The sequence below is a fragment of the Cervus canadensis genome, chromosome 30 (genome assembly GCF_019320065.1).
Source record: "Cervus canadensis isolate Bull #8, Minnesota chromosome 30, ASM1932006v1, whole genome shotgun sequence".
NCBI classification, from domain to species: Eukaryota; Metazoa; Chordata; class Mammalia; order Artiodactyla; family Cervidae; genus Cervus; species Cervus canadensis.
Window position 1 is genome coordinate 5,344,633 of NC_057415.1, and position 25,964 is coordinate 5,370,596.

Sequence of the window (25,964 nt, forward strand, 5' to 3'; positions counted from 1 at the left end):
ATGCAAAATACTTACATTTTAAAGGATTTTTGTCATTTTTATTCATGTTGCTGTTTTATTTCTAGTTAAACAGTATTTAAACAACTTCCCTAATCATCAAGTATACTTTATCATGAAACTTTCCAATTACTGTTAAGTTGTTGATTTTTATGGGAACGAAATTCTCTGTGGTCGGGATATTTGCCATGATTTCTTAGTTTTATCATCATAAATTAAGCCCTATGTTTAGTAATTCCTTGGATATTTTATTCAGAATGGTACATGTATATATCATTCCTCATTCCCTCCAGATGCATTAAGTAAACAACCCCTTCACTGTTATTTCCCCAGCTTTAATTTATAGACTGATACTCAACTCTCTTAACAAACAGCATCAATATCTCGCTAAGTCACTTCAGTCGTGTCCGACTCAGTGCGACCCCGTAGACGGCAGCCCACCAGGCCCCGCCGTCCCTGGGATTCTCCAGGCAAGAACACTGGAGTGGGTTGTCATTTCCTTCTCCAATGCATGAAAGTGAAAACTGAAAGTGAAGTTGCTCAGTCGTGTCAGACTCTTAGCGACCCCATGGACTGCAGCCCACCAACCTCCTTGGTCCATGGGATTTTCCAGGCAAGAGTACTGGAGTGGGGTGCCATTGCCTTCTCCAGTATCTCGGGCAGATAGTGCAGTTAACAAACTTCTTTCACTGAACATCCATATTTTCAAACATCTGTTATCTTCAGGGTACTGTGCTCCTGAAGGACACACCAGGATTTATATATCCTGCCTTTAAGAGTTTTAACTAAACTGCAACTCCCACTAACTAACCAAATTGGAAGATGACATCTGTAAAATTCATACAGTTGCTCAAATTTCACCTTAAAAATCCATGGCTGGTTCATGTCAAAGTATGGCAAAAACCACTACAATATAAAATAAAATAAAAGAATTCCATGGACCAAAAAAAAAAAAAAAATCATTGAAGATTTTTCTATACCCTTAGTTGCTACATCCAATCATTTAGCAAATGTGATCATTTTATGAGCTAACTATTTCTAAGATATGTACGAATATGCACCACTGTCTTTAAGGCCTTTAATATTTGTCTCTCCATAAGCTTTTTGTTGGTTAGTCGCTAAGTTGTTTCCAACTCTTTTCAATCCTGTAGATCATAGCCTGCCAGGCTCCTCTGTTCATGGGATTTCCCAGGCAAGAATGCCAGAGTGGGGTGAATACTTACTTTGTATGCTGTATTCAAGTCATGGAAACGGACTGTAGTTACACAAACATTTGTGTTTTCTACATATCCATTGGCTTTTCTCACTTAGTTTTCTCTTACCAGAATACTCCTTCCACTATTTCTTTTCTAGCTAATAATATTCTGACTCTCTCCCCCAACCTGCACCCACACCAAATGATGTATTCTAAAATCTACCTGAATGTAATGCACAAGCCTCGGTCACAATATTTACCATTTGCATAAACTGTATCTATTTGTAGATTAATCTCTATTATTAGACTTTATTATAGGAATACTAAGGATACCATTGGGCTTCCCTGGTAGCTCAGCTGGTAAAGAATCCACCTGCAATGAAGGAGACCTGGTTCAACTCCTGGATCAGGAAGAGCTGCTGGAGAAGGAGTAGGCTACCCACTCCAGTATTTTTGGGCTTCCCTGGTGGCTCAGACAATCCGGGAGAACTGGTGTTCAATTGGAAACCACTGAACAACTTACGCTTTCATTTTCAAGGATAGTATCAGGGTCATCTTGAAATGCCCAGAAATGTAGTATTAATTTAGTGTAAACTCAAATTAACGTGATCTCAATAAATATCTAATTTATCTTGAAATATTAGCAGTATGCTGCTGCTGCTAAGTTGCTTCAGTCGAGTCCGACTCTTTGCAACCCTATGGACTGTAGCCCACCAGGCTGCTCTGTCCATGGGATTCTTCAGGCAAGAATACTGGAGTGGATTGTCATGCCCTCCTCCAGAGGCTCTTCCCAACCCAGGGATCGAACCTGCATGTCTTATGTCTTCTGCATTGGTAGGCAAGTACTTTTACCACTAGCGCCACCTGGGAAGCCCTATTATTTGCATAAATAGAAAAATTAGTAATAATAATAATAATAATTTGTTATTTAATAGTCAAAGAATTTTCAACAGTAATATGAATTGCCCCCCCCCAAAAAACAGTAAAATAGTTCCCAAATGCTGATACATTTATTGTCATCCTAAAACTGTATTCCCACCTAACTACCATTAAAGAATATAGTGAAATAAATATAGTCTCCTGGGAATTTTAAAGAATTTTAAAACACAGTACTGTTTACTCTAAGAGATGATTTGTTAGAAAATATGTTTTACAAAAAAGAATCTTGGAGAAAAGAAGATGGTATTCTTACAAATAATTTCAAATAGCATCTGTATAAAACACAGAACTAACTATAATGACCAGGGGATGAAATCATGGTGGAATTAAAACACCTTACAACATGTAAGGTGGCTACGGACGGGATGCTGAGAAGGGCTACACCGTTTCAGGGTCTTGTATTATTTGATGGTAGTTAGATGTTATTAAGATTTCATTTTGCTAAATTTTAGTGGTAACTACTATAGGATATGGGAGAAGGAAATGGCAACCCACTCTGATATTCTTGCCTGGAAAATCCCATGGACAGAGGGGCCTAGTGGGCTAAGGTCCATGGGGTTCCAAAGAGTTGGACATGACTTAGCGATTAAATCAGAGAAGGAAATGTCAACCCACTCCAGTATTCTTGCCTGGAAAGTCCCATAGACAGAGGAGCTTGATGGGCTGCTCTCCATGGGGTCACACAGAGTCGGTCACAACTGGAGCAACTTAGCATGCATGCATGCATACTATAGGATACATATAGAATGTTGATCTTCTAGACCAGCAAAAGATAAAGAAAATTATAGAGAAAACTTAAATGACTCCAAAGAATGTAGAAAAACAAAGAGAAGCATAGACATGGAGAGATTGCTATAAAACTTCCAATCCGATGCTTGCAAACTCCCAAATGTATCAGTAAAAAATAAACTCAGTAGGTAAAGAGCATAGATTTTTAGATTGAGAAAACTCTACTAATAGGAATATAATTTAGAGTTAACTCTGAGAAATACCAGGCCAATGGATACCAAGAATCTCACTTTGTTTTACCTTTTTTTGCTAAATAATACTGTTTCTAGCATTTTATCCAAAGGAAGTCATCTGAAATCAAAGAAATATAAACATAATGTTGGGCCATTGGGTGACCAACTATTTTTCCCTCAATTTAAGTTTTCTCTATAAGCATTTATATCTTTTTGCTAGTCCAGAAGATCAACACACTTTTTCAAAACATGTACAGACTGATAGATTTTCTAAATATATAGATTAATTTCTATAAGATTACTGAAAAGCATGAGTGATGGCTGAATTAAATGTGTGTGCAAATATATATACAGATATCAGTCTCATTAGGTACTTTCCCATGCTATTGGAGCACCAGGGCCAAGCAGTTGCCCAGATGTGAGTCCTTAACAAGATGTAACCACAGACATAAATACCTCTCAGAAATGAGGAACATTCTCATGATCTTGACAGTGCAATGTCTTGGCAACTTTCCAAAGCCATTAGGAAACATTCCCTAAACTTCCAAAGAAGGCTTGAGGTTTTTAAAACTTTTTTTTTTTCAATTTGTAAAGAGAAGTAGGGGGCAGATAAAGCTGGACAGTGAAGTAGGGGAGATAAAACTGGACAACTGGGGAGATCACAACTTTGTGCTGAGTAGGACTTCTCAGCTACCTGCAGTACCAACATGTCTTTGGTCCTGCTCTCCATCCTCTGGCTCATCATTCAGACTCAAGGTAAGCACTAATATACTGACAATTTCAAAGAATTATTTCATCATTGTCATGTCTTTCCAGGATAGGGAGAGAAAGCTAAAGAAAAATTCTTTGTTATCAAAGCTTAGGTAGAAGGAAATTATTCTTCTCAGTGTTTCTCTTCTCAATGGGAATTGTCTTCCATGCGATTTCAACAAACCAGTCAACAAAAACATTTACATATTTTATATCAATGTTATGTCTCTTTCTCTAGCAATGACCATAAGACAAACACTTGAATCAGAGCTGTATGAAGTAGTTCATCCTAAGAAACTACACATTTTACACAAAAGAGAGATACAGAATAACCAAACAGAGAAGCATGGCAAAGAGGTAAGCAGTGGATTGATCATGGTGTCATCTAGTGAGAGAGTAAGGACCTTTTACTAGTAGAAGTGATGTCACAGTCAACATCTAATAGTTTAATTTTGAAATCCATTTATACAAAAGCTCCCCTTTGCCCTGGAGAGGGCATAGGTTTTCTTTAAGTGCTTTTGCCCTGAAGCAGCAGGAAGGAAGTTAACTGACTCTCTGGATCAGAAAGAATAAAGCAGCTTGGACATTTCTCCAAGTTTGTGGGAAGAACAAAATAAAGGAAGACAGGAATGGCAGCCATTTCTATGAGATAAAATTATCTCATTAATTTACAAGATTTTTTTTTACTGTGTTGAAGATACTCTTTGACTATTACATTTTTGCAAATATTTTCTTCATTTTATAATTTTTATTTTAATTTTTAGTATGCTTTTGTTTGAGCTTTTTTAGTATATTTGGTTTAGCTTTAAAGCAGTAAAAATATATGCCTTATTATTACCCTATTAGGATCCATTAGGGTACAGAACTGTATACCATCAGTCAGTCACTGTATACCATACGTTACAGCAAATGATAAGTCCATATCTTACATATTAGAGTGAGTGTAATCTGTATTATTACCATGTTATTGTACTTTTTGGAAATCTATTTTGGTGTAAAATTTGTTTCCTTTTACATATTTTAGAAGCATGAGAACTGCTTTTATCTTACATGCATTTGTAATTATCATTCTGTACAGCTACCTATATCATTATAATTATTTTAGATAGATTCAGAAATGTAAATTATCATTATATTATTAAATATCTTTAGGAAAGATATGAACCTGAACTTCACTATCAGATGATGTTAAATGGAGAAGAAGTCATTCTTTCCCTACAAAAAGCTGAGTAAGTTGTATTTTCTGCAAGTCTAATCACTGGATTATTCTAAAAAAATGTAGGAAAATAAATCTTGAAACTCTATATAGTATAATTTCACAAAGAAGACATGAAACATATTGAGCATTAGATGCTAATAGTTTATATTAATGTTATAGAAAAAGCTTGATGTTTCTCTAGCAAATTATATGCAAAGTATAAAACAAAGGAAGCTGCACAAACAACTTTCTTCCTTGGTAATTTTGGAATTTGCTGCAAATATATTTTACCCAGATAAACTCAAACCTTTGATGTGACTTTCCAGTACTTTTATTTAATTGGAGTATATTTTCTTTGAAATATTATGTTAGTTTCTACTGTACAGAAAAGTGAATCAGCTACACGTATATGTATAACCCCTTTCTTTAATTTCCTTCCCATTTAGGTCACCACAGAGCATTGAGTAGAGTTCCCTGTGCTATAGAGTGGGTTCTCATTAGTTATCCATTTGATATATCACTTCAGCTCAGATTTGTTCAGTCGCTCAGTCATGTCCAACTCTTTGTGACCCCATGGACTGCAGCACACCAGGCTTCTCTGTCCATCACCAACTCCCAGAGCTTGCTCAAACTCATGTCCATCGAGTTGGTGATGCCATCCAGCCATCTCATCCTCTGTCGTCCCCTTCTCCTCCTGCCCCCAATCTTTCCCAGCATCAGGGTCTTTTCAAATGAGTCAGATCTTCACATCAGGCGGCCAAAGTATTGGAGTTTTAGCTTCAGCATCAGTCCTTCCAATGAATATTCAGGACTGATTTCCTTTAGGATTGACTGGTTTGATCTCCTTACAATCCAAGAGACTCTCTAGGGGAGAAGTCCAATACCACAGTTCAAAACCATCAATTCTTCAGCACTTCCATACATGACTACTGGAAAAACCATAGCTTTGACTAGATGAACCTTTGTCAGCAAAGTAAAGTCTCTGCTTTTATATCTAAGGCTCATTCGGGGCACACAGCCTTGAGATAGATCTCAGGGAATAGGGTTCCACCAAGTTCTATAATAGCCAGTAAACTTCTCCCTGAATACAGTGGTCCTTGATGTGTACTTGTGACCCAACATCCTTCTGAGATTGCTTAGAGGCTGTGGTCTTGGTGCAAAGAATCCCAATAATATATTTGAAGTTAGAAAAATCACTCTCTGATTTTTGTGTTAGTAAAATATTGGAAGACATTTCTTTCCTCAGATCTAAGAGGTATAACTGAATGTTTGATTTGCTTCAGGAGCAGACTCACAATATTGGAAAAAGATCAGTGCATCAGATCAGCTCTTTCTCACCATAAACATTATCATTCCTTTAGTGCTCAAGATTGGATCAGGGATATTGTCTTAATTGTCACCATGAGAGTATTCAACTTTCTGCTCTCTACAGGCATCTCCTGGGACCAGACTACACTGAAACATATTACTCACCCGGTGGAGAAGAAATCACCACAAGACCTCAGAACATGGTAGGTCTGAATGCTTTCTGGGACTCTTAACTTGGATCAGCTGCTTACATCATGAGATTTATAAGTCCAAGGTCAACTTAAAAAAAAAAATCAAAGGACTTGAAAGCGAGGGGCTCATCTAAGACCAAGGAGACAACAGGTGAAAAAAAGAATTATATCTTTTTTATTTTTTATTTTTTTATATCTTTTTTAAAAGATAGAAGTAGTAGGAGGCTCTCAAGTGTTGCATTAAAGAATTTTTTTTTAAAATATTCATGTATTTGAGTGTGTTGGATCTTAAATGTGACACACAGGATCTTCACTGCATCATGCTCAGTATTTCGTTGTGGTGCATGGAATCTCTAGTTGTGGTGTCCAGGCTTAGTTGCTCCTCGGCATGTGGGATCTTAGTTCCCTGACCAAGGAGTGAACCCACAACCTCTGCATTGCAAGGCAGATTCTTCACCACCGGACCACCAGGGAAGTCCCTCAAGTGTTGCATTTTAAGAAGAAACTAAAAATCTATTTTCCCTTAAACCATTTTATCACCAGGTTAGAAATATTCTCTCCTAGGTACTCAAAATGTATGTCACTATTTACTAGTTTCTAGTGGTAAATGCATTTATCCTGAGATTCACAATGGTATATCAATTATTTATCTAATAAAAATTTTTATCCGGTTAAACCACCATCATAGAAATCATGCCAAGGTGTAGGTGTCAGACATAGAGGATCAAGGCCAAGAAAAGAATAGGAAGAGAACATAAAAAGGCTGAGTCATATGTATACCTATGGTTGATTCATGTTGATATTTGGCAGAAACCAACACAATACTGTAAAGCAATTATCCTTCAATTAAAAATAAATATATTTAATTTTTAAAAAAGGTTCAGTCATGAGTATTATCAAGCTAGAGCATTTCTCAGAGCCACCCTCCATGGTGTCCCATACATCTATGTCTCTGTAAAAAAACAAACAAGACTTTGGCCACAGAATGGCCCTTTGTTCCCTTCTTACTTTCTTATTTCAAGGGCATCTGGATTTTTGCTAACATTGACCTGTGGGGAAAGTATCTGATAAATTAGTTCATACTTAAGTGTGAATGGCCAGTGACATCTTAATGTGGTACCTTTTCCAGCTCGTCTACAAGAAAATGTTAATGACATTTTTATAATGAAAATGTTATAATGACAAGGTTTCTTGTAAAGGCAAGAAAGACACAGATGGAATGTCAGACCCTGAAGAAAGTCAGTTTGTTTTGAACAAGAGTTTATTCATTAGCTTTCTTGGACTGTTCTACACAAGTGACCCCCTATTTTGCTTATATGAAGTGCCAACATATCTGAATCTCTGTGTGGTGGTTTAGTCGCTCAGTCGTGTCTGACTCTTTGTGACCCCATGGACTCTAGCCCACCAAGCTCCTCTGTCCATAATATTTCCCAAGCAAGAATACTGGAGTGGGATGCCATTTCCTTCTCCAGGGGATCTTCCCAACCCAGGGATTCAATCTGTGTTCCCTGCTTGGCAGGCAGATTCTTTACCTCTGAGTCACCCGGGAAGCCAGTCTGAATCTCTAGTTATAGACAAACTCTCTGGGCTTTCGAGGCTGATAAAGGGCTACCACTAACACACCAGTTAAAAAAAAAAAATGAATTTGACCCGTAAATCACAGGGTCTCAGACATGGTGGTATGGCCTCTTGAGGACTCTAGAATTTAGAAAAATGAATACCTCATTTTATTGATATGTAATGCATAGTGGAGCTTGCACAGAGATACTAAATTCTCCAAAGTTGGCACTTGAACATGAGAGTTCCTGGGGAGTGCTATAGACTACATAAAGCAACTGGTTACTTCTCAATTGCATTGTCTACTCTTGCCATGAGTCCATTTAGGTTCAAATTTCCTGGACTTTTCTTTAGTGTGAATTAGTGTCACAAAGACAGCTCAACCACCAAATATGGAGAGTTCCCAAGGTCATAGATGGAGAGGTCCATAAAACTACTGAGAATCTCCATGTTTTTGTTTGTGGGAGCTAGTCTGGTCACAGCCACTATTTGAAGAACATTCCTACATATTCAAGATAAGTTTTCAATACAACTGTGATATATTTATTTTTGTAGTTAAAAAATTTTTTTCCAACCTTAGGAACACTGCTACTATAAAGGACACATCCTAAATGAAAAGGACTCTGTTGCCAGCATTAGTACTTGTGATGGATTGAGGTGAGCTACAACTTGTAAAAATATTAAACATCAAGCACTATTTTGTTGCACAATATTGAGTCTTCCTGGACACCATGTCTTCTTACTATTTTGGTAAAATTGTTTCCATTGATAAAATGCTGAATCTACATGGTTAAAGTGAAGAATAATGTATCATCTTTGCAATTATCATTATCTGCACTTCTAGTCAAAGTTAGAGTTAGCAATTTTTAAACAAGTACTATATTCGGGAGCATGATGACATCTGGATTCACTTTCATATCTATTATCCATCCATCCTTCATTCCCTGAAACCAAGATGCTACCCTGCAGTTGTCACGTTAAACATAATTTTTGGAAGTTTGTGTGTATGAGTGTGTTTGTGTATCTGTGTGGTATTTCTGTTTACAAAGGTGATTCTTGCCAGTTAGGGAAAATTTGTAAAGGGTGAGAAAACACAAATAAGAAAATAACCACCAAAAAGTTTTACCTCTGAGTATCACTATTATTAGTTTTTGATCACGGTTCAGTCTTTTATACAGATAAACAAAAATATCATTTATATGATTGAAATGTAAAATAAAATACATGATTCTTTGTCCAACATGAGACATACCACATGACATCAAAAGCCTTTTCCCATATCTTACAGTGCTTTTGTAGATGTAATTTTTTTAACAGCTGTGTTGGCTTTCTAATATTTCATCATACAGTTTCACTATGTATTTCTGAATTAATTTTCCTTCTAAGAAGAGAAAATCTTTAAGTTACTACTAGTTCCAACTTGTTCCTCTGGCTGATCTGCTCATCAATCTTTCTCTTTGGGGTTCTTGGTATCTATAAGATATCTACTCCTTTGCAAGGTATCCTTTGAAAGGTATCTACTCCTTTACTACATTCTCCCTTATATTCCTGGGATCTGCCAAGAAATATTTGCTAAATGTGAAAATAAACTATGGACAAATATTTACTGAGCTCACGGTGTAAATTTCAAATTTGGGGGAATAGCTTCATCTTAGTACTTCTTGTTCAGAATGCCCTGGGTAATTAAAATAGGATCTATTTTTGTATTGGCAAACACTGATTATAACTTAAATTAGCAAAAGTTAGCTGCAAGACATATGAATGAAAACCATGTGTGAACTTGGCATTGAGGGAGAAGAATACCTTCACTCTGGCCAGCGAGTGTGACTCTGGCAGAAAATCTTGAAATACTAACCTCTGTGTCTCACAGGGGCTATTTCACACATCATGATCAAAGATACATGATAAAGCCTCTGAAAAGCACAGACCAAGAAGAACACGCTGTAGTCACATACAACCAGGAGGAGCTCAACCCAGCTAATCACACCTGTGGTGTAAGAAACGTTGGCAGGAAACAGGACCTTATTCGAAGCTCAAGGTCACTCAAAAGTCCAGAGGTGAGTGCAGTTTCCCACCATCATTCATTTCAACTGACCCAGTAATGATGCATGAAATACTGGTGTATCCAGAAATCACTTGTGTGAGTCAAGTCCAACCCTTATTTACTTATTCTTCAATTTACTTTTCCTCTGAAGGAAAATAAATAAATAAATCTTTTTGTGAGCTTTTTAATCTCTCAGGTTGAAGATATTATTAACAATGTTCTTTCATTCTTCATTAAGGGAGAAGAGTTTCTTCATGCTGAGAAATACATTGATCTGCTTTTGGTGCTGGATAATGCTTTTGTGAGTATGAAATGAGCTCTTCTTGGGTAGTTAAGTCAACTTTTCAGTTTTCTTATCAAGCAGGTGCAAACAATAAACTATTCTCATGAAAAATACAAAGCCTCTCCACATGATTGTCTTATCTGTTCTACCTACCATGTCAGAAATAGTTTTCATTCACTCCCGCTCTTTTAAAATTCATCTGCAGCCAAAATATTCAGATATGGGAAATATACTTAATGGCAGATAGCAACAGTAAAACAACCACAATAACTAGAAACATAAACGAGTTGGTTATTAATATCTTTTTAAAGTTCTCACTATAACATGTAAATATAAAATAGATATAAAATTATATATAATTTATTAATTCATATATTATAATAAATGAGAATTTATGCTTCATAACCAAATTTTTAAAATATTAAATTGGTTTGAAAACATTAAAACTAATATGATGTATTCAACTTAATTTGAATTGATATTTTATATGAATACTTAAGTTTTCTTTTGCCAAAAACATCTTACATTTGAAATAGAATTTGTTGAAACAGATTCTTAGATAAGGTAGATGTGGAATGAACAGACATTTATTTACATCGAAATGTGTAAGTTTTCTTAAACTATAAAATCCCCATCAGCTTTCTCACTTTAATTTGTGATTTTAATTACTCTTTGCATTTTGTATTTTACAGTATAAGATGTATAATGAGAACATAACTGTGATAAGAAGCTTTGTGTTTGATGTGATAAACCTGCTCAATGTGGTAAGATATTTGTTCTATAAACATACGTTTCCACATAGGAGTTTAGGGCTTTTCTATATTTTAAGCAAATAAGAATTGGGAGAATTACAATGGCTTAAAGTCCGCAGTTTGGGGAAATTTGGTAGACAAGGATTAACATCAAGGTAAAAATCACTGTATACTGTAGGAAAGGCAACTTCTGGGTTTTCTGTTTTCAAAACGGGTTACATTTATCCATCACTTGCAATCGATGAAATATCTAAAAAAAAACTAAATAAATCTTTCCTACTGTATAGCACAGGGAACTACATACAATATTCTAGGATAAACCATAATGGAGACGAATGAAAAAGAACATATATGTGTTAGATAGTTAGAATAGAAAACAGGAGTGCAGAATGGTGGTGGCTAGAAGATAAGGAAGGGAAAAGCCCACGAAAATACAACAAAGGAAGGTCCGAGGACCGGGGTGAGGACCTCAGGTAGAACAAACAACACTCCTGGCTAGCCCCATTTATATAGGGCAGGCCCGGGGGTGGGGGGTGGGGAAAACATATAAAAAGAAAAGCCAAAGGGCGGAGGGTCTCTCTCTCTCTCTCCCGCATGCTGGGGCGCTCTTCTCTTCGCGTGTTTGGGTCGACAGGCCCTCATACCTCGAGGATGGATTTTCCTGCTAGTATCTAAATAAATCAGAGCTGTAACACGGAGCTGTAACACTGATTTGTCTAAGAGCTATAGCACAGTCTGTTTGAGACCTGAGAGCTATAACACAGTCTGCCCAAGACCCAAAAGCTGTGAAGCGCTGAGGGCTTTAATGTCTGTCACTCCAAATCTTTATTGTGACGAGACAGAATCAAGGAGCGTACACTTGCCTAACATGTATATATATACATATGTATAACTGAAAACAAACAAAACTCAGTCACTTTGCTCTACAGCAGATATTAACATAACATTGTAAATTGGCTATACTTCAATAATTTTTTAAAAAAAGAAATATAAAACATTTTCATGATGAAAAATGTTCTTCCCTCAGATTTACAATACCATAGATGTTCAAGTGTCCTTGGTAGGTATGGAAATATGGTCTAATGGTGACAAGATAAAGGTGGTACACAACACACGTGCCACCTTTAACAAATTTATGAATTGGCATCGTTCTAACCTGGGAAAAATGAAGACCCATGACCATGCTCAGCTACTCAGGTAAGCACACACTGGCCAGAGCCAGGACTGTTTTGACAGAGAAGATAATTATCCCAAAGGTTTCTTGGCAGAGATTCCTATTCAATTCTACCTCCCTGTTCAGTGATCAGAGAGCCTAAAGTTCTGTTATTAGCAACTCACCTGTGGGATTGTTGCAGACCCATGTCAGATCACTAAAATTGACTCTTGGATGTGGGATAACCATCTGCGGTCATTCTAATGCTATAGAATAGCAGTGGCTTTTCTGGGACCTCATGAATAGGAAAAGGGTAGGGGAACTAGGAAAGTCTCAGACAGAGTTGACAGAAGCTGATGGTTCAAAAGACTCAGATTGTGACAACATACCTGTAATTTTCACGCAGTGGAATTGGCTTCAAAGATCGAATTACAGGACTGGCGGCCTCGAATTCCTTGTGCACCCCATCGTCCGTTGCTGTTATTGAGGTTTGTAAACATATAGGAGGTTCTACAACCTCTATGAAGACAAGCACAATGTCTTATTTAGAGTTAGCACAATGTACATTTGCTGAATCAGTAAATAAAAGTAGAAATGAACCTGAATTAGTAGATCACTACACTGAGGATTCCTTGGATTATGAAACAGAATATCTCTTTACATTGACCCTCCCAGAGCTTTCACTCTTTAGTTGATGTTAGGGAGTTAGAAGAGGAAGATCAGAACAAAAAGAGAATCCAGGTGCCCTGTGGGATTTGAGGTAACTTCAAATTAATCGTCGCTAGTATCTATGGCCAGGGAGGTTGGACAAAGTGCATGTCAGTGTCACACGGCCCAACACTGCCAGTGTCATAGTCACCATAGCAATATTTTTTAGAATTGAGTACATAGTGTGATATCTTTTAGTACTTCCTATGCAGAACGAGCTTCCCTGGTGGCTTGTTGGTAAAGAATCCACTCGCCAGTGTGGGAGATGAGGGTTCTATCCCTGGGTTGGGATGATCCCTTGGAGAAGGAAATGGTAACCCATTCCAGTGTTCTTGTCTGGGAAATGCCATAGACAGAGGAGCCTGGAAGGCTACCGTCCATGGAGTCACAAGAGTCAGACTCCACTTAGCAACTAAACAACAACAATGAATAACGGAATTATCATGATTTAACCATGGTTTATCAATAATCCATATTGATTGAGCACTGGCTCAGCAGTTAGATTTCCAATAGCAAATCATTTCAAATGTTTACAATGTCATTTTCGATGTTTGAAGTGTAAACATTTTTAATGTTTACAATGTCCTGTCAGTTGTCTCAAATGTCTACAATTTACAATAACCAATGACAGGGGAAGAAGCTCAATGACTCAATAATTTTCATGTCAAACTATTATTCTTTGTAATACCAAACATCAATGATAATGAACAAATAATTGAATAAATTCACAAATAATAGATATTTCTATTTTTTTTTTCACCAGGGTAAGAGAAAGAACAGTGTCTCTCTTGTAGGAGTGATGTCACATGAATTGGGTCATGTCCTCGGTATGCCTGATGTTCCATATAACACCAAGTGTCCCTCTGGGAGTTGTGTGATGAATGAATATCTAAGGTGAGACCTTGTCACTCTAGAGAAAAAAAAAATTCTTAAACCTTACAGAATTCAGATGCAGCCTGTATAATTGGATGAACATTTTTTAATGTAATGGCTGTGTTTCCAACTAATTCGTGCTCTAGCTTCTTGATGCACAGAATTTACCAGCTAGCAGAACTCATTATTTAAGATTTCCAAATATGCCAAGGTAGAGTTTATAAGTATAGTGACCATGTTACTCTAACTTAAAATAATTTTAGCTTAAAGCAGTCTTTTCTAAAAATATTTATATAATTAAGATGAGAACATCCTTATAAATCCCTATCACCAATCCATTCATTTTTATTTTATTAATGTTACCTTTTAATTCTAAACACTTTGCAAGGACTTGAGATAGAAAAATCAATAAACATATCTTACTGTTGAAGTGTTCATAAATAGGAAGTTAAGTATCTCCCCTCAACCTCTATGTTTGTGATTATTTCCTTTCACTATTCATTGTTATTATCACTTACCTCTCAGCCCTCAATAGTGAGATGAGTGAATGATAACAAATGGTGAAGCTTATCACTGCTGCCATTTAGGGCAGAATTAAATCTGCACAGGAATTGAAATTCTTCAAACTCCTACAACTGGGTATCTAGAAAAAGAATTTTCCAATGACAGTAGTATTCATGCTCTTTCACACTCCACATATAACATGGTTCATTTATACTAAATTTGGAATTTTTGTTGAACTAGTTAGACAAGTCACATTCTTATGTTAACATCACTGTATATAACATGGTATTTCTCATTTTTCTTCTGGTTGCAGTTCAAAATTCCCAAAGGATTTCAGTACACGCAGTCGCTCACATTTTAAAAAATACATGCTATCTCAAAAGCCAAGATGCCTACTGCAAGCACTGGTTCCTAAAAATATGACAAAACCAGTGTGTGGGAACCAACTTTTGGAAGTAGGTGAAGACTGTGATTGTGGCTCTCCTGAGGTATGCAAATGTCTGTGGTCTGAAAAATTTACTAGAGAGTTACTGTGGCTTTCTTTTTAGTTTTAATTAGAGTATAATTGCTTTACAATGTTGTGTCAGTTTCTGAAGTACAAAGTGAATCAGCTAGACATGTACATATATCATTTCCCTCTTGCACCTGCCTCCACTCCCAGCCACATCCCACACCTCTAGGTCATTACAGAGCACCAGGCTGAGCTCCCTGTGCTGTTCGTAATGTTTTCTTTTTTTCTCTTTTAAAATGCACTTTTGGAAGTTCTTTCTAAAGACAAACTTGGCATCTTAGTAAAAAGTAGGCTTGTATTTGTTTTCAGTACTGACTTTAGTCATCTTTTGAAAAGCATTTTGAAAGCCAGGATACGCTTATCATATGATTTTATAAGAACTTCAATGAAAAGAAGTAAATCATTAAGGTGAAAAGACAACTCTCAGAACGGCAAAAAATACTTGCAAAAGAAACAAGTAACAAGGGACTAATCTCCCTTGTGATACAAACAGTTCATTCAGCTCAATGTAAAAAAAAGAAAAAAAAAATCTAAAAATAGGTAGGAGACCTTAATAGACATTTCTCCAAAGAAGACATAGAGATGGCCAGAAAATACATGAAAAGATGCTCAACATCACTTAATATTAGAGAAATGCAAATCAAAACTATAATGAGTTATCCTCACACTGCTCAGAATGGTCATCATTAAAAAATCTACAAACAATAAATACTGGAGAGGATGTGGAAAAAAGGTAACCCTCCTACACTGATGGTGAGAATGTAAATTGGTACAGTCACTATCGAGCATAGTATGGAGGTTCCTTAAAAATCTAAACATAGTATAGTGTGTGTGTGCTAAGTCGCTTCAGTGGTGTCTGACCCTTTGCGACCATATAGACCATAGTCCACCAGGCTCCTCTGTCCATGAAATTCTCCAGGCAAAAGTACTGGAGTGGGTTGCCATGACCTTCAGGGTATTTTCCCAACCCAGAGATTGAACCCGTGTCTTTTAGTCTCCTGCACTGGTTGGCAGGTTCTTTACCACTAGCACCACTTGGGAAGCCCCCAGAGCTACCATATGCCCCAGCAATCCCACTCCTGAGCATGTATCTGTAGAAAACCATAATTCAAAAAGATACAAGCATCATAACGTTGATTACAGCCCTATTTACAATAGCCAGGATTTGGAAGCAACTTAAATGTCCATTGGTGGAGGAATAAAGAAAATGTGGTACATATATATACAATGGAATATTACTCAGCCACAAAAAGGAACAAAATTGTGCAATTTGCAGATATGTGGATGAACCTAAAGACTGTCATACAAAGTGAAGTAAGTCAGAAAGAGAAAAACAAATATCATATGGTTTCACTTACATGTGGAATCTAGAAAAGTGGTACAGATGAACTTATTTGTAAAGCAGAAATAGAGACACAGACATAGAGAATGGATGTATGGATTCTAGGGGCTAGGGGTATAGGATGAACTGGGAGATTGGGACTGACATATATACACGATTGATATTATATATAAAATAGATAACTGCTGCTGCTGCTGCTGCTAAGTCGCTTCAGTCGTGTCCAACTCTGTGTGACCCCATAGACGGCAGCCCATCAGGCTCTTCCGTCCCTGGGATTCTCCAGGAAAGAATACTGGAGTGGGTTGCTATTTCCTTCTCCAATGCATGCATACATGCTAAGTCACTTCAGTCATGTCTGACTCTGTGCGACCCTATGGACAGCAGCCCACCAGCCTCCTCCGTCCACAGGATTCTCCAGACAAGAATACTGGAGTGGGTTGCCATATCCTTCTCCAGAAAATAGATAACTATTGAGAACCTATTGTCTAGCACAGGGAACTCTGTAGTGCTCTGTGGTGTCCTAAATAGGAAGGAAATCCAATAAAAAGGGGATATACATGAGCATATAGTTTCTACTATATTCTACTTTGATGTACAGTAGAAACTAACACACTATAAAGCAAGTGTACTTCCTTTTAAAAAGTAAATCCTTAATGATACGTGTCACTTATGACATTTCTTAAATATATTAGTCAGATTTCTAAATCACATAAACTCCCAGCTGATCGTTTTGTTGAACAATAACAATTTAAAAGGGGTTTCCCGTGTGGCTCAGTGGTAAAGAATCTGCCTACCAATGCAGGAGATGTGGGTTATATCTCTGGGTCTGGAAGAGCCCCTGAAGGAGGAAATGGCACCCCACTCCAGTATTCTTGCCTGGAAAATCTCAGGCAAGAGAGAGAGAAGCCTGGTGGGCTACAGTCCATGGGGCTGCCAAGAGTAAGACACAACTGAGAGACTAAGTACTTACACACAGATGCAACAATTGAAAATCCAGAAGTAAATTCTCTCCATTGAGACAGTCATCAAGCAGTGTGTAAATGAGAAGGAGAAATTAAAACGTAAAGAGGAAAAAGAAAAATCACACAAGTCTGTAGAAGATGGATTAACATAGAACATTTAAGATAATTACGGTACTTCTGGCTAAATCTTCATAAAAATCTAATCCCTTCAAGACATCAGTGTATCCTAAAGAATATCTCTGATAGAATGTTCATTAGCAGTCTCAGAGTAGGTTTCTAAAAGAAAGTGTTCTATTTAAAAAAATGAATTATGATTTGAAGAGACTTTTTACATGTCAATCTGCTGAATGCTTTTATAATCACAATCTCCTTTATTACTCACAACAAACCTACAAAACAGGTTTATTTTCCCAATTTAGAAAAGAAGTGAGACTCAGAAAAGCTAAGTAACTAGATCCAAGGATACAAAGCTAGTAATTGGTGAAACCTGTTGCAACCCAAGATGTATCCATTACTTTAAGAGGCTTTGTGACAATGAGGAAGACATATAATCTTTCTATGCTGTTTATTTATTCAGAAATTTTAAGCTATTGAGGGCTTCCCTGGTGGCTGAGTGGTAAAGAATTTGCCTGCCAATGCAGAAGATATGGGTTCCATTCATGATCTGAGAAGATCCCATGAAGGAACTAAGCCTGTATATCAAAAAAGAAAAAACAAAACAAAAAAAAATTTAAGTTATTTAATTATAAGTTTACATGGTGCAACTTAATTATTCACAAAGAATAATGTAAATATTCTGTTAATTATAATGAGATATGAAATTATACAAATGATTTGACACTTTACAATAATTTAGATTTATGTTTATCTCATTCTTACTCCTTATATTCCCATATGGTTTCTCAAGTGGAGGATAACTGAAGTTGTTCACAATCCTTGGTATTTCTAATTTCAACAGGTAAAATGCTGCGTGTTCAGTACACACACACACACACACACAAGAGAGAGAGGGAAGAGAACAGGAGAGGAGAAACTACTATTATACGGTGTTTAATATCTTCTTTTCTTTAACTACATCATCCAGTTCCCATATTCTTTCCATATCTTGTTGATTTTCTTCTTCTGTAGCTGAATAAAATTAGAGATCTAGAGAGTCTAAACTTAAGAACAAGTGAGTTTTTAAATAGCTGTTTTTTACCTAAAAAGTAGTATATTTACTTTATACAGAATTCTTTAATGAAAAATCCATTTTCCAGGATCTTATATGCTATTTTATTATTTTTAGTAAAAATAATCATTCTGTCTAGATATTATCAAACAACCATAATGCTATTTTAATGAATCCAGCTATGTAACACACTTTAATATCAGTAATGGAAAATTTCTTCACTGGCATTTTTTTTGCTGTGTTTTCATAGTAATTATTCAGTGTTCATTCTTCCATAAATATATTGGTTTTATTTATTTATTTATTTTGTCAATTTACCTGCAAATACAGTTTGATATTTGTAAAATTCACAATTCACTCTAAAGGCCACTGGCATTTTCACAACATTAAGTATTGTCTTAAAAGATAAGTTGCCTTTGAAGTTTTTCAGAGAAGTTAAATAAAAAATTCTGCATGCAGTTCTTGCATATTTTGAAAGTTTATTTTGAAATATTTTCAACTTTTTTCTTTTTTCTGTTAGTACATATAATGTTTACTTTTTATTTAGGTTCTCATTTATTACTGTTCTTGACATTATTTTATTATTATCTTAAACAGCTATCTTAGTGACTAACTGAATGTTTTTGGAAATTGATCCTCTTTTTTTTTCTAGCTCAAGAATTTTATCATGTATAAACAGTGAAAACATAATTATTATTATTTATAGATAATAATTATTATATATCTGATTATTATGCTTTAATATATTTTTGTCTTATAGCATTTATCAGAGTTAACATAATAATATAGCATAAAAATAATTCTTGTTTTATACTTTATTGAATGTGCTTTTACTATTCACCGATAGATTTTCTTTATCATGATGATCAAAACACTGTTCATAGTTCACTAACACTTGTTAATTAAATAATGCTTGCCTAATTTGTACTAATTTTTGCCATCTATCACATTAGTATTAGTTGTTTTCTTCCCTCAGTCTTTTAATATAATGGATAATGTTACTTTATTTTGTACTGTTGAGACACCCTTGCATTTTTGGTGACAAAATATTCTGCAGAGTTTGTAATGGAGAATTATTATATTAATAGGCTAGTGTTTGACTAATATTTTACTCAAGTTTTTGTATTAATACTCACAAATGAGAATGGTATGATGTATATATTCATTACCAGTTCTCATTATCAGGATTATGCAGGCTTGGTAAAATGAATTGAGGATTAAAAAAAAATTTTTTTTCTCTATCATCAAGCTGTTTGAAGAGAATAGAAATATTCTCCCTTGAATTTTAAATTAACATACATGTAATACCATCCAGGTGAATTTATTTGGGAAAGTGTTTGGATTATTCTATTTTTGTACTTTTAAGAGATGGTTTTCATTACTCAGCATTTTTTTTCTATCATTAAATTTCCTTGGTCATTTCAACTCGAATTTGTATAGCAGAGTAATTTAGTTTAAAAAGTGAAATTTCATTGTCATCTTATACCAGAATTCTGTGCACCTAGTCTATAGGGGAAAAAATGCTTGAACCCACTTTTGCATTGTGTGTGTGTGTTTTAAAGGAATGTACCAATCCTTGCTGTGAAGCCATGACCTGTATGTTAAAACATGAAGTTAATTGTGGAAAAGAGACTGACGAGTAACATGTAAGATTTTATTTTTCTTTCTTTGTTCTCAAACATTTTCATATTTTTATGTGATTCAAGATAGATATGACACTGAGTTCAACAAAGCTAAAACTCAATTTATTTCATTTTACATTTTTTAAATGACTCAAATTCAGAAATTAAAAAAAGTCACCATTATGAACATAAATAGCTCAGAGTTGTGTATATACTAATACACTAAGGAGAAAAGTAGCTATTTTGTCATCATGAAACTAGGACTTCTGAAAACTGTGCTAAAATTGTATGAAATTCTGAAAGGTAATAATGAGTTTAATATAAAGTAATATGACAAACAGAAAAGTGAAAGGGAAAGTTGCTCAGTCGTGTCCAACTCTTTGCAACTCCATGGACTATACACTCCCTGGAGTTCTCTCCAAGACAGAATATTGGCGTGGGTAGATCCAGGGGATCTTCCTGACCCAGGGATCAAACCCAGGTCTCCTGCATTGCAGGTGGATTCTTTACCAGCTGAACCATGAGGAAAGCAAAGACCTCAATTGATGAGCAAATTCTCTTCTTGTTTAAGTGCTGATCATTGAAATTGAAAGGTAGTCAGAAGATAAAATTTAACAATGCACTACAAGATTTGACAATTTTATTCCTTTTAAAATGCCTAGGGAATTTCCTGGTGGTCCAGTAGCTAAGACACAGTACTTTCACTGCCATAGGCCTGGGTTCAAACTCTGGTCTGGGAACTAATGTCCTATAAACTGTGTGGCATGGCCAAAAGATTTTTTTTTTTTTTTGAAATAAACAAAACGCTTCAATAATGCATAATTCATGGATTATTTTTGTATTTTACACTCCTACATAAGTTGGGCTAGGAGACCTAATTGTTTTTGATATATTCCTTTCAGTAAAACCAGTCTCCAAATCTGAAAATGGCAGCAACAAACAAAAATTATGAAAAGGAGAAAGACTTGGACAAATTATTAATATATGAATGGAGTTATTCTTACCAACTGCCACCCTTTCCTGAATTTCCTGAATCTTTTTTGGATTTTTTTTAAAAAAATTATTTATTTTAATTGGAAGCTAATTCCTTTACAATATTGTGGTGGTTTTTGCCATATATTCACAGGAATCAGCCATGGGTGTACATGTGTTCCCTGTCCTGAACCTCCCTCCCACCTCCCTCCCCATCCCAACCCTCAGGGTCATCCCAGTGCACCAGCCCTGAGCACCCTGTCTCATGCATCAAACCTGGACTGGAAAGCTATTTCATATATGATAATATACATGTTTCAATGCTATTCTCTCAAATCATCCCACCCTCGCCTTCTCCCACAGAGTCCAAAATTCTGTTCTTTACATCTGTGTCTCTTTTGCTGTCTTGCATATATTATAGGGTCATCATTACCATCTTTCTGAATTCCATATATATACGTTAGTATACTGTATTGGTGTTTTTCTCTCTGACATACTTCGCTCTGTATAATAGGCTCCAGTTTCATCCACCTCATTAGAATGGATTCAAATGCATTCTTTATAATAGCTGAGTAATATTCCATTCTGTATATGTACCGTGGCTTTCTTATCCATTCATCTACTGGTGGACATCTAGGTTGCTTCCATGTCCTGGCTATTGTAAACAGTGCTGTGATGAACATTGGGGTACACGTGTCTCTTTCAATTCTGGTTTCCTCAGTGTGTATACCCAGCAGTGGGATTACTGGGTCATATGGCAGTTCCATTTCCAGTTTTTTAAGGAATCTCCACACTGTTCTCTATAGTGGCTGTACTAGTTTGCATTCCCACCAGCAGAGTAAGAGGGTTCCCTTTTCTCCACACCCTCTCCAGCATTTATTGCTTGTAGACTTTTGGATAGCAGCCATCCTGACTGGCGTGTAATGGTACCTCATTGTGGTTTTGATTTGCATTTCTCTGATAATGAGTGATGTTGAGCATCTTTTCATGTGTTTGTTAGCCATCTGTATGTCTTCTTTGGAGAAATATCTGTTTAGTTCTTTGGCCCATTTCTCGATTGGATCGTTTATTTTTCTGGAATTGAGCTGCAGGAGTTGCTTGTATATTTTTGAGATTAATTCTTTGTCAGTTGCTTCATTTGCTATTATTTTCTCCCAATCTGAGGGCTGTCTTTTCACCTTGCTTATACTTTCCTTCATTATGCAAAAGCTTTTAAGTTTAATTAGGTCCCATTTGTTTATTTTTGCTTTTATTTCCATTATGCTTGGAGGTGGGTCATAGAGGATCCTCTGTGATTTATGTCAGAGAGTGTTTTGCCTATGTAAACTCCTCCAGGAGTTTTATAGTTTCTGGTCTTACATTTAGATCTTTAATCCATTTTAAGGTGTGTGTGTGTGTGTGTGTGGTGTTAGAAAGTGTTCTGGTTTCATTCTTTTACAAGTGGTTGACCAATTTTCCCAGCACCACTTTTAAAGAGATTGTCTTTTCTCCATTGTATATTCTTGCCTCTTTTGTCAAAGATAAGGTGTCCATTAGGTGCGTGGAATTATCTCTGGGCTTTCTATTTTGTTCCACTGATCTATATTTCTCTCTTTGTGCCAGTACCAAACTGTTTTGATGACTGTGGCTTTGTAGTACAGCCTGAACTCAGGCAGGTTGATTCCTCCAGTTCCATTCTTCTTTCTCAAGATTGCTTTGGCTATTCAAGGTTTTTTGTATTTCCATACAAATTGTGAAATGATTTGTTCTAGCTCTGTGAAAAATACAATTGGTAGCTTGATAGGGATTGCATTGAATCTATAGATTGCTTTGGTAGTATACTCATTTTCAGTATGTTGATTCTTCCAATCCATGCTCATAGTATATTTCTCCATCTATTTGTGTCATCTTTGATTTCCTTCATCAATGTTTTATAGTTTTCTATATATAGGTCTTTTGTTTCTTTAAGTAGATTTATTCCTAAGTATTTTAACCTTTTCATTGCAGTGGTGAATGGAATTGTTTCCTTAATTCTCTTTCTGTTTTCTCATTGTTAGTGTATCAGAATGCAAGGGATTTCTGTGTGTTAATTTTATATCCTGCAACTTTACTATACTCATTGATTAGCTCTTGTAATTTTCTGGTGGAGTCTTTAGGGTTTTCTATGTAGAGGATCATGTCATCTGCAAGCAGTGAGAGTTTTACTTCTTCTTTTCCAATCTGGGTTCCTTTTACATCTTTTTCTGCTCTGATTGCTGTGGCCAAAACTATGTTGAATAGTAGTGGTGAGAGTGGGTACCCTTGTCTTGTTCCTGACTTTAGGGGAAATGCTTTCCATCTTTCACCATTGAGGGTAATATTTGCTGTGGGCTTGTCATATACAGCTTTTATTATGTTGAGGTATGTTCCTTCTATTCCTGCTCTGGAGGGTTTTTATCATAAATGGGTGTTGAATTTTGTCAAAGGCTTTCTCTGCATCTATTGAGATAATCATATGGTTTTTATCTTTCAATTTGTTAATGTGGTATATTTCATTGATTGATTTGTGGATATTAAAGAATCCTTTCATCCCTGGGATAAAGCCCACTTGGTCATGATGTATGATCTTTTTAATATGTTGTTGGATTCTGTTTGCTAGAATTTTCCTAAGGATTTTGCATCTATGTTCATCAGTGATATTGGCCTGTAGTTTTCTTTTTTGTGGCATCTTTGTCTGGTTTTGGTATTAGGGTGATGGTGGCCTCATAGAATGAATTTGGAAGTTTACCTTCCTCTGCAATTTTCTGGAAGAGTTTAAGTAGGATAGGTGTTATCTCTTCTCTAAATTTTTGGTAGAATTCAGCTGTGAAGCCATCTAGTCCTGGGATTTTGCTTGTTGGAAGATTTTTTATTACTGTTTCAATTTCTGTGCTTGTGATGGGTCTGTTAAGATTTTCCATTTCTTCCTGGCTCAGTTTTGGAAAATTATACTTTTCTAAGGATTGGTCCATTTCTTTCAAGTTGTCCATTTTATTGGCATATAGTTGCTGATAGTAATCTCTTACAATCCTTTATATTTCTGTGTTGTCTATTGTGATTTCTCCATTTTCATTTCTAACGTGTTGACTTTCTTATCTGGAATTGAACTTCTTGAGAGATTATAAAGGGAATAATCAACTCAAAGTGGCTTCCCTGTCAGTGGTAAAGAATTTGCCTGCCAATTTAGGAGACACAAGAGATATGAGTTAGATCCCTGAGTCTGGAAGATCCCCTGGAGGAGGAAATGGCAATCCACTCCAGTATTCTTTCTCAGAGAATTCCATGAACAGAGGCACCTGGCAGGCTACAGTCCATGGAGTTGCAAGAGTCAGACAAGACTTAGTGATTCAACCACCACCACCCAATCAACTGAAAGATCACTGACATTCACTTCCTCAAGGAAAGGACCAGAAAGGTCATATGATGAGGAGTATCACTCATTCAAGGCTTCTGAATTCATGCCTGGAAAATTCCAAGGACAGAGGAGCCTGGCAGGCTATAGTCCATGGGGTCACAAAGAGTCAGACACGACTAGTTACTGAGCATACACATTAGTCATTCTCTCACCAAGCATCATTTCACTCAGTTTTACCCCTAGTGTGATCCACTCTACAGGAAATATTAGAAATTATTCCCATCTTCTTCCTTTGTCACAGAGATCAGAAGCATATCATCACAAACCATAACCTTTCAATTTTTTTTAGGGGCTTGGAATGATAGGTGGACATGTCCCCTTACTGGCCAATATTGGCAATTTAGTGTCATGGAAAGAAAACTGAACTTTGACTCAGGATACTTTGATTATTTTCTCAGGTTAGGTCCAAACTACCTGTAGCACTTCAGGTCAAATTATTTACTTCATTTTCTCACCTGTAAAATGAAGCTAATGGTATTGTCTTTCAGTAGGGTTGTTAGAATTATTTAAATTCTATAAATATTTGCTATTATTACATAATTTTTATAATTTATAATGACCATGGCTTCCAATTTTTTTCTTTTGATCAGAGGATGAATCCAAACATCTACTTCATTGTGATGCTACTTGCCAGGACAGGAATCAAGAAATCCAAACATGCCAGGAATCTTGCATAGTCTTACCATTGTCCTTAACTGTATTTTGCTTTTCACTTGTCCTTATACTTCCTGTAATTTTACCTCTACAGTCAACAAGTCAATAGATATATTTAGGGAAGCTGCCTATTTTCTAGTCTGATCTTTAAATGTATTTTTTAAGGATCTTGAAGCTGTTGTTTAGCTCTTTTCTTTGGAGAACAAAAGAAATTAGTCTTTGACTAAAACATTACAAAATGCTCTACTGAATTATGCAAGCTGAATTCAGAATTGTATAGTGGCAAGTGACTTGTATTTTAATCCCTCTTTTATTTTAGTTTAGTCCATGAAAAAATAAGATCATTTGATGAGTGTACTCTTTGGTGGAAGAAAGGAAAGCAAAGTTCATGTGTCATTTCTTACTCTTCAGTATTCTGCTTTCCTTGCTCTTAGACGTGTGATATTTTTCTATATCATGTCAAGGCTAATGAAGTTTTTTTTTTCAATTTTATCATGTATAATCCTTTCACCATCACATTTAACATTAATTTGAAAAACTCTGTATTGCTTACACTGTCTTTTAGCCACCAAGAATTGCTTCATTCATCTATTGGCTTAATGAACCACAGCGTCAGTGAATTAAAGCACAACTTTTTGAGGAATTTGTTTGTGTGGTCATTTTTGAAAATGAATATTTTCCAGCCTTGTTGTAGGTCTGTGTTAGATGATAAAGTCTCGCATAATTAGACAATTTCCCCTTTGGTCATTTGACAGCACTGCCACAGAGAGCCAGGCATTGTGATGGAGAGGAGAAAGGTCATGTTCTCTTTTAATGCCCAGAATGAAATGACTTGAGGCCAGTCACACAAGACTAGTCTTCTTTTTGAAGTTTCTCTAAATTGTTTTTTAACAATTGTCCAAATTTC

General features: G+C 36.0%; 1 protein-coding gene across 1 annotated transcript; it reads left to right on the forward strand.

Annotated features, from left to right (window-relative positions):
• The first annotated feature begins 3,688 nt into the window (after window positions 1-3,688).
• Window positions 3,689-25,700, forward strand: ADAMDEC1 (ADAM like decysin 1). Its single transcript, XM_043453766.1, has 14 exons — window positions 3,689-3,849; window positions 4,082-4,200; window positions 4,996-5,072; window positions 6,474-6,552; window positions 8,678-8,754; window positions 9,968-10,154; window positions 10,380-10,442; window positions 11,117-11,188; window positions 12,204-12,373; window positions 12,736-12,817; window positions 13,801-13,931; window positions 14,728-14,902; window positions 19,960-20,043; window positions 24,994-25,700. The coding sequence occupies exons 1-13, from the start codon at window positions 3,801-3,803 to the stop codon at window positions 20,038-20,040; spliced, it is 1,362 nt and encodes a 453-aa protein (XP_043309701.1). The 5' UTR covers window positions 3,689-3,800; the 3' UTR covers window positions 20,041-20,043; window positions 24,994-25,700.
• Window positions 25,701-25,964: the final 264 nt, after the last annotated feature.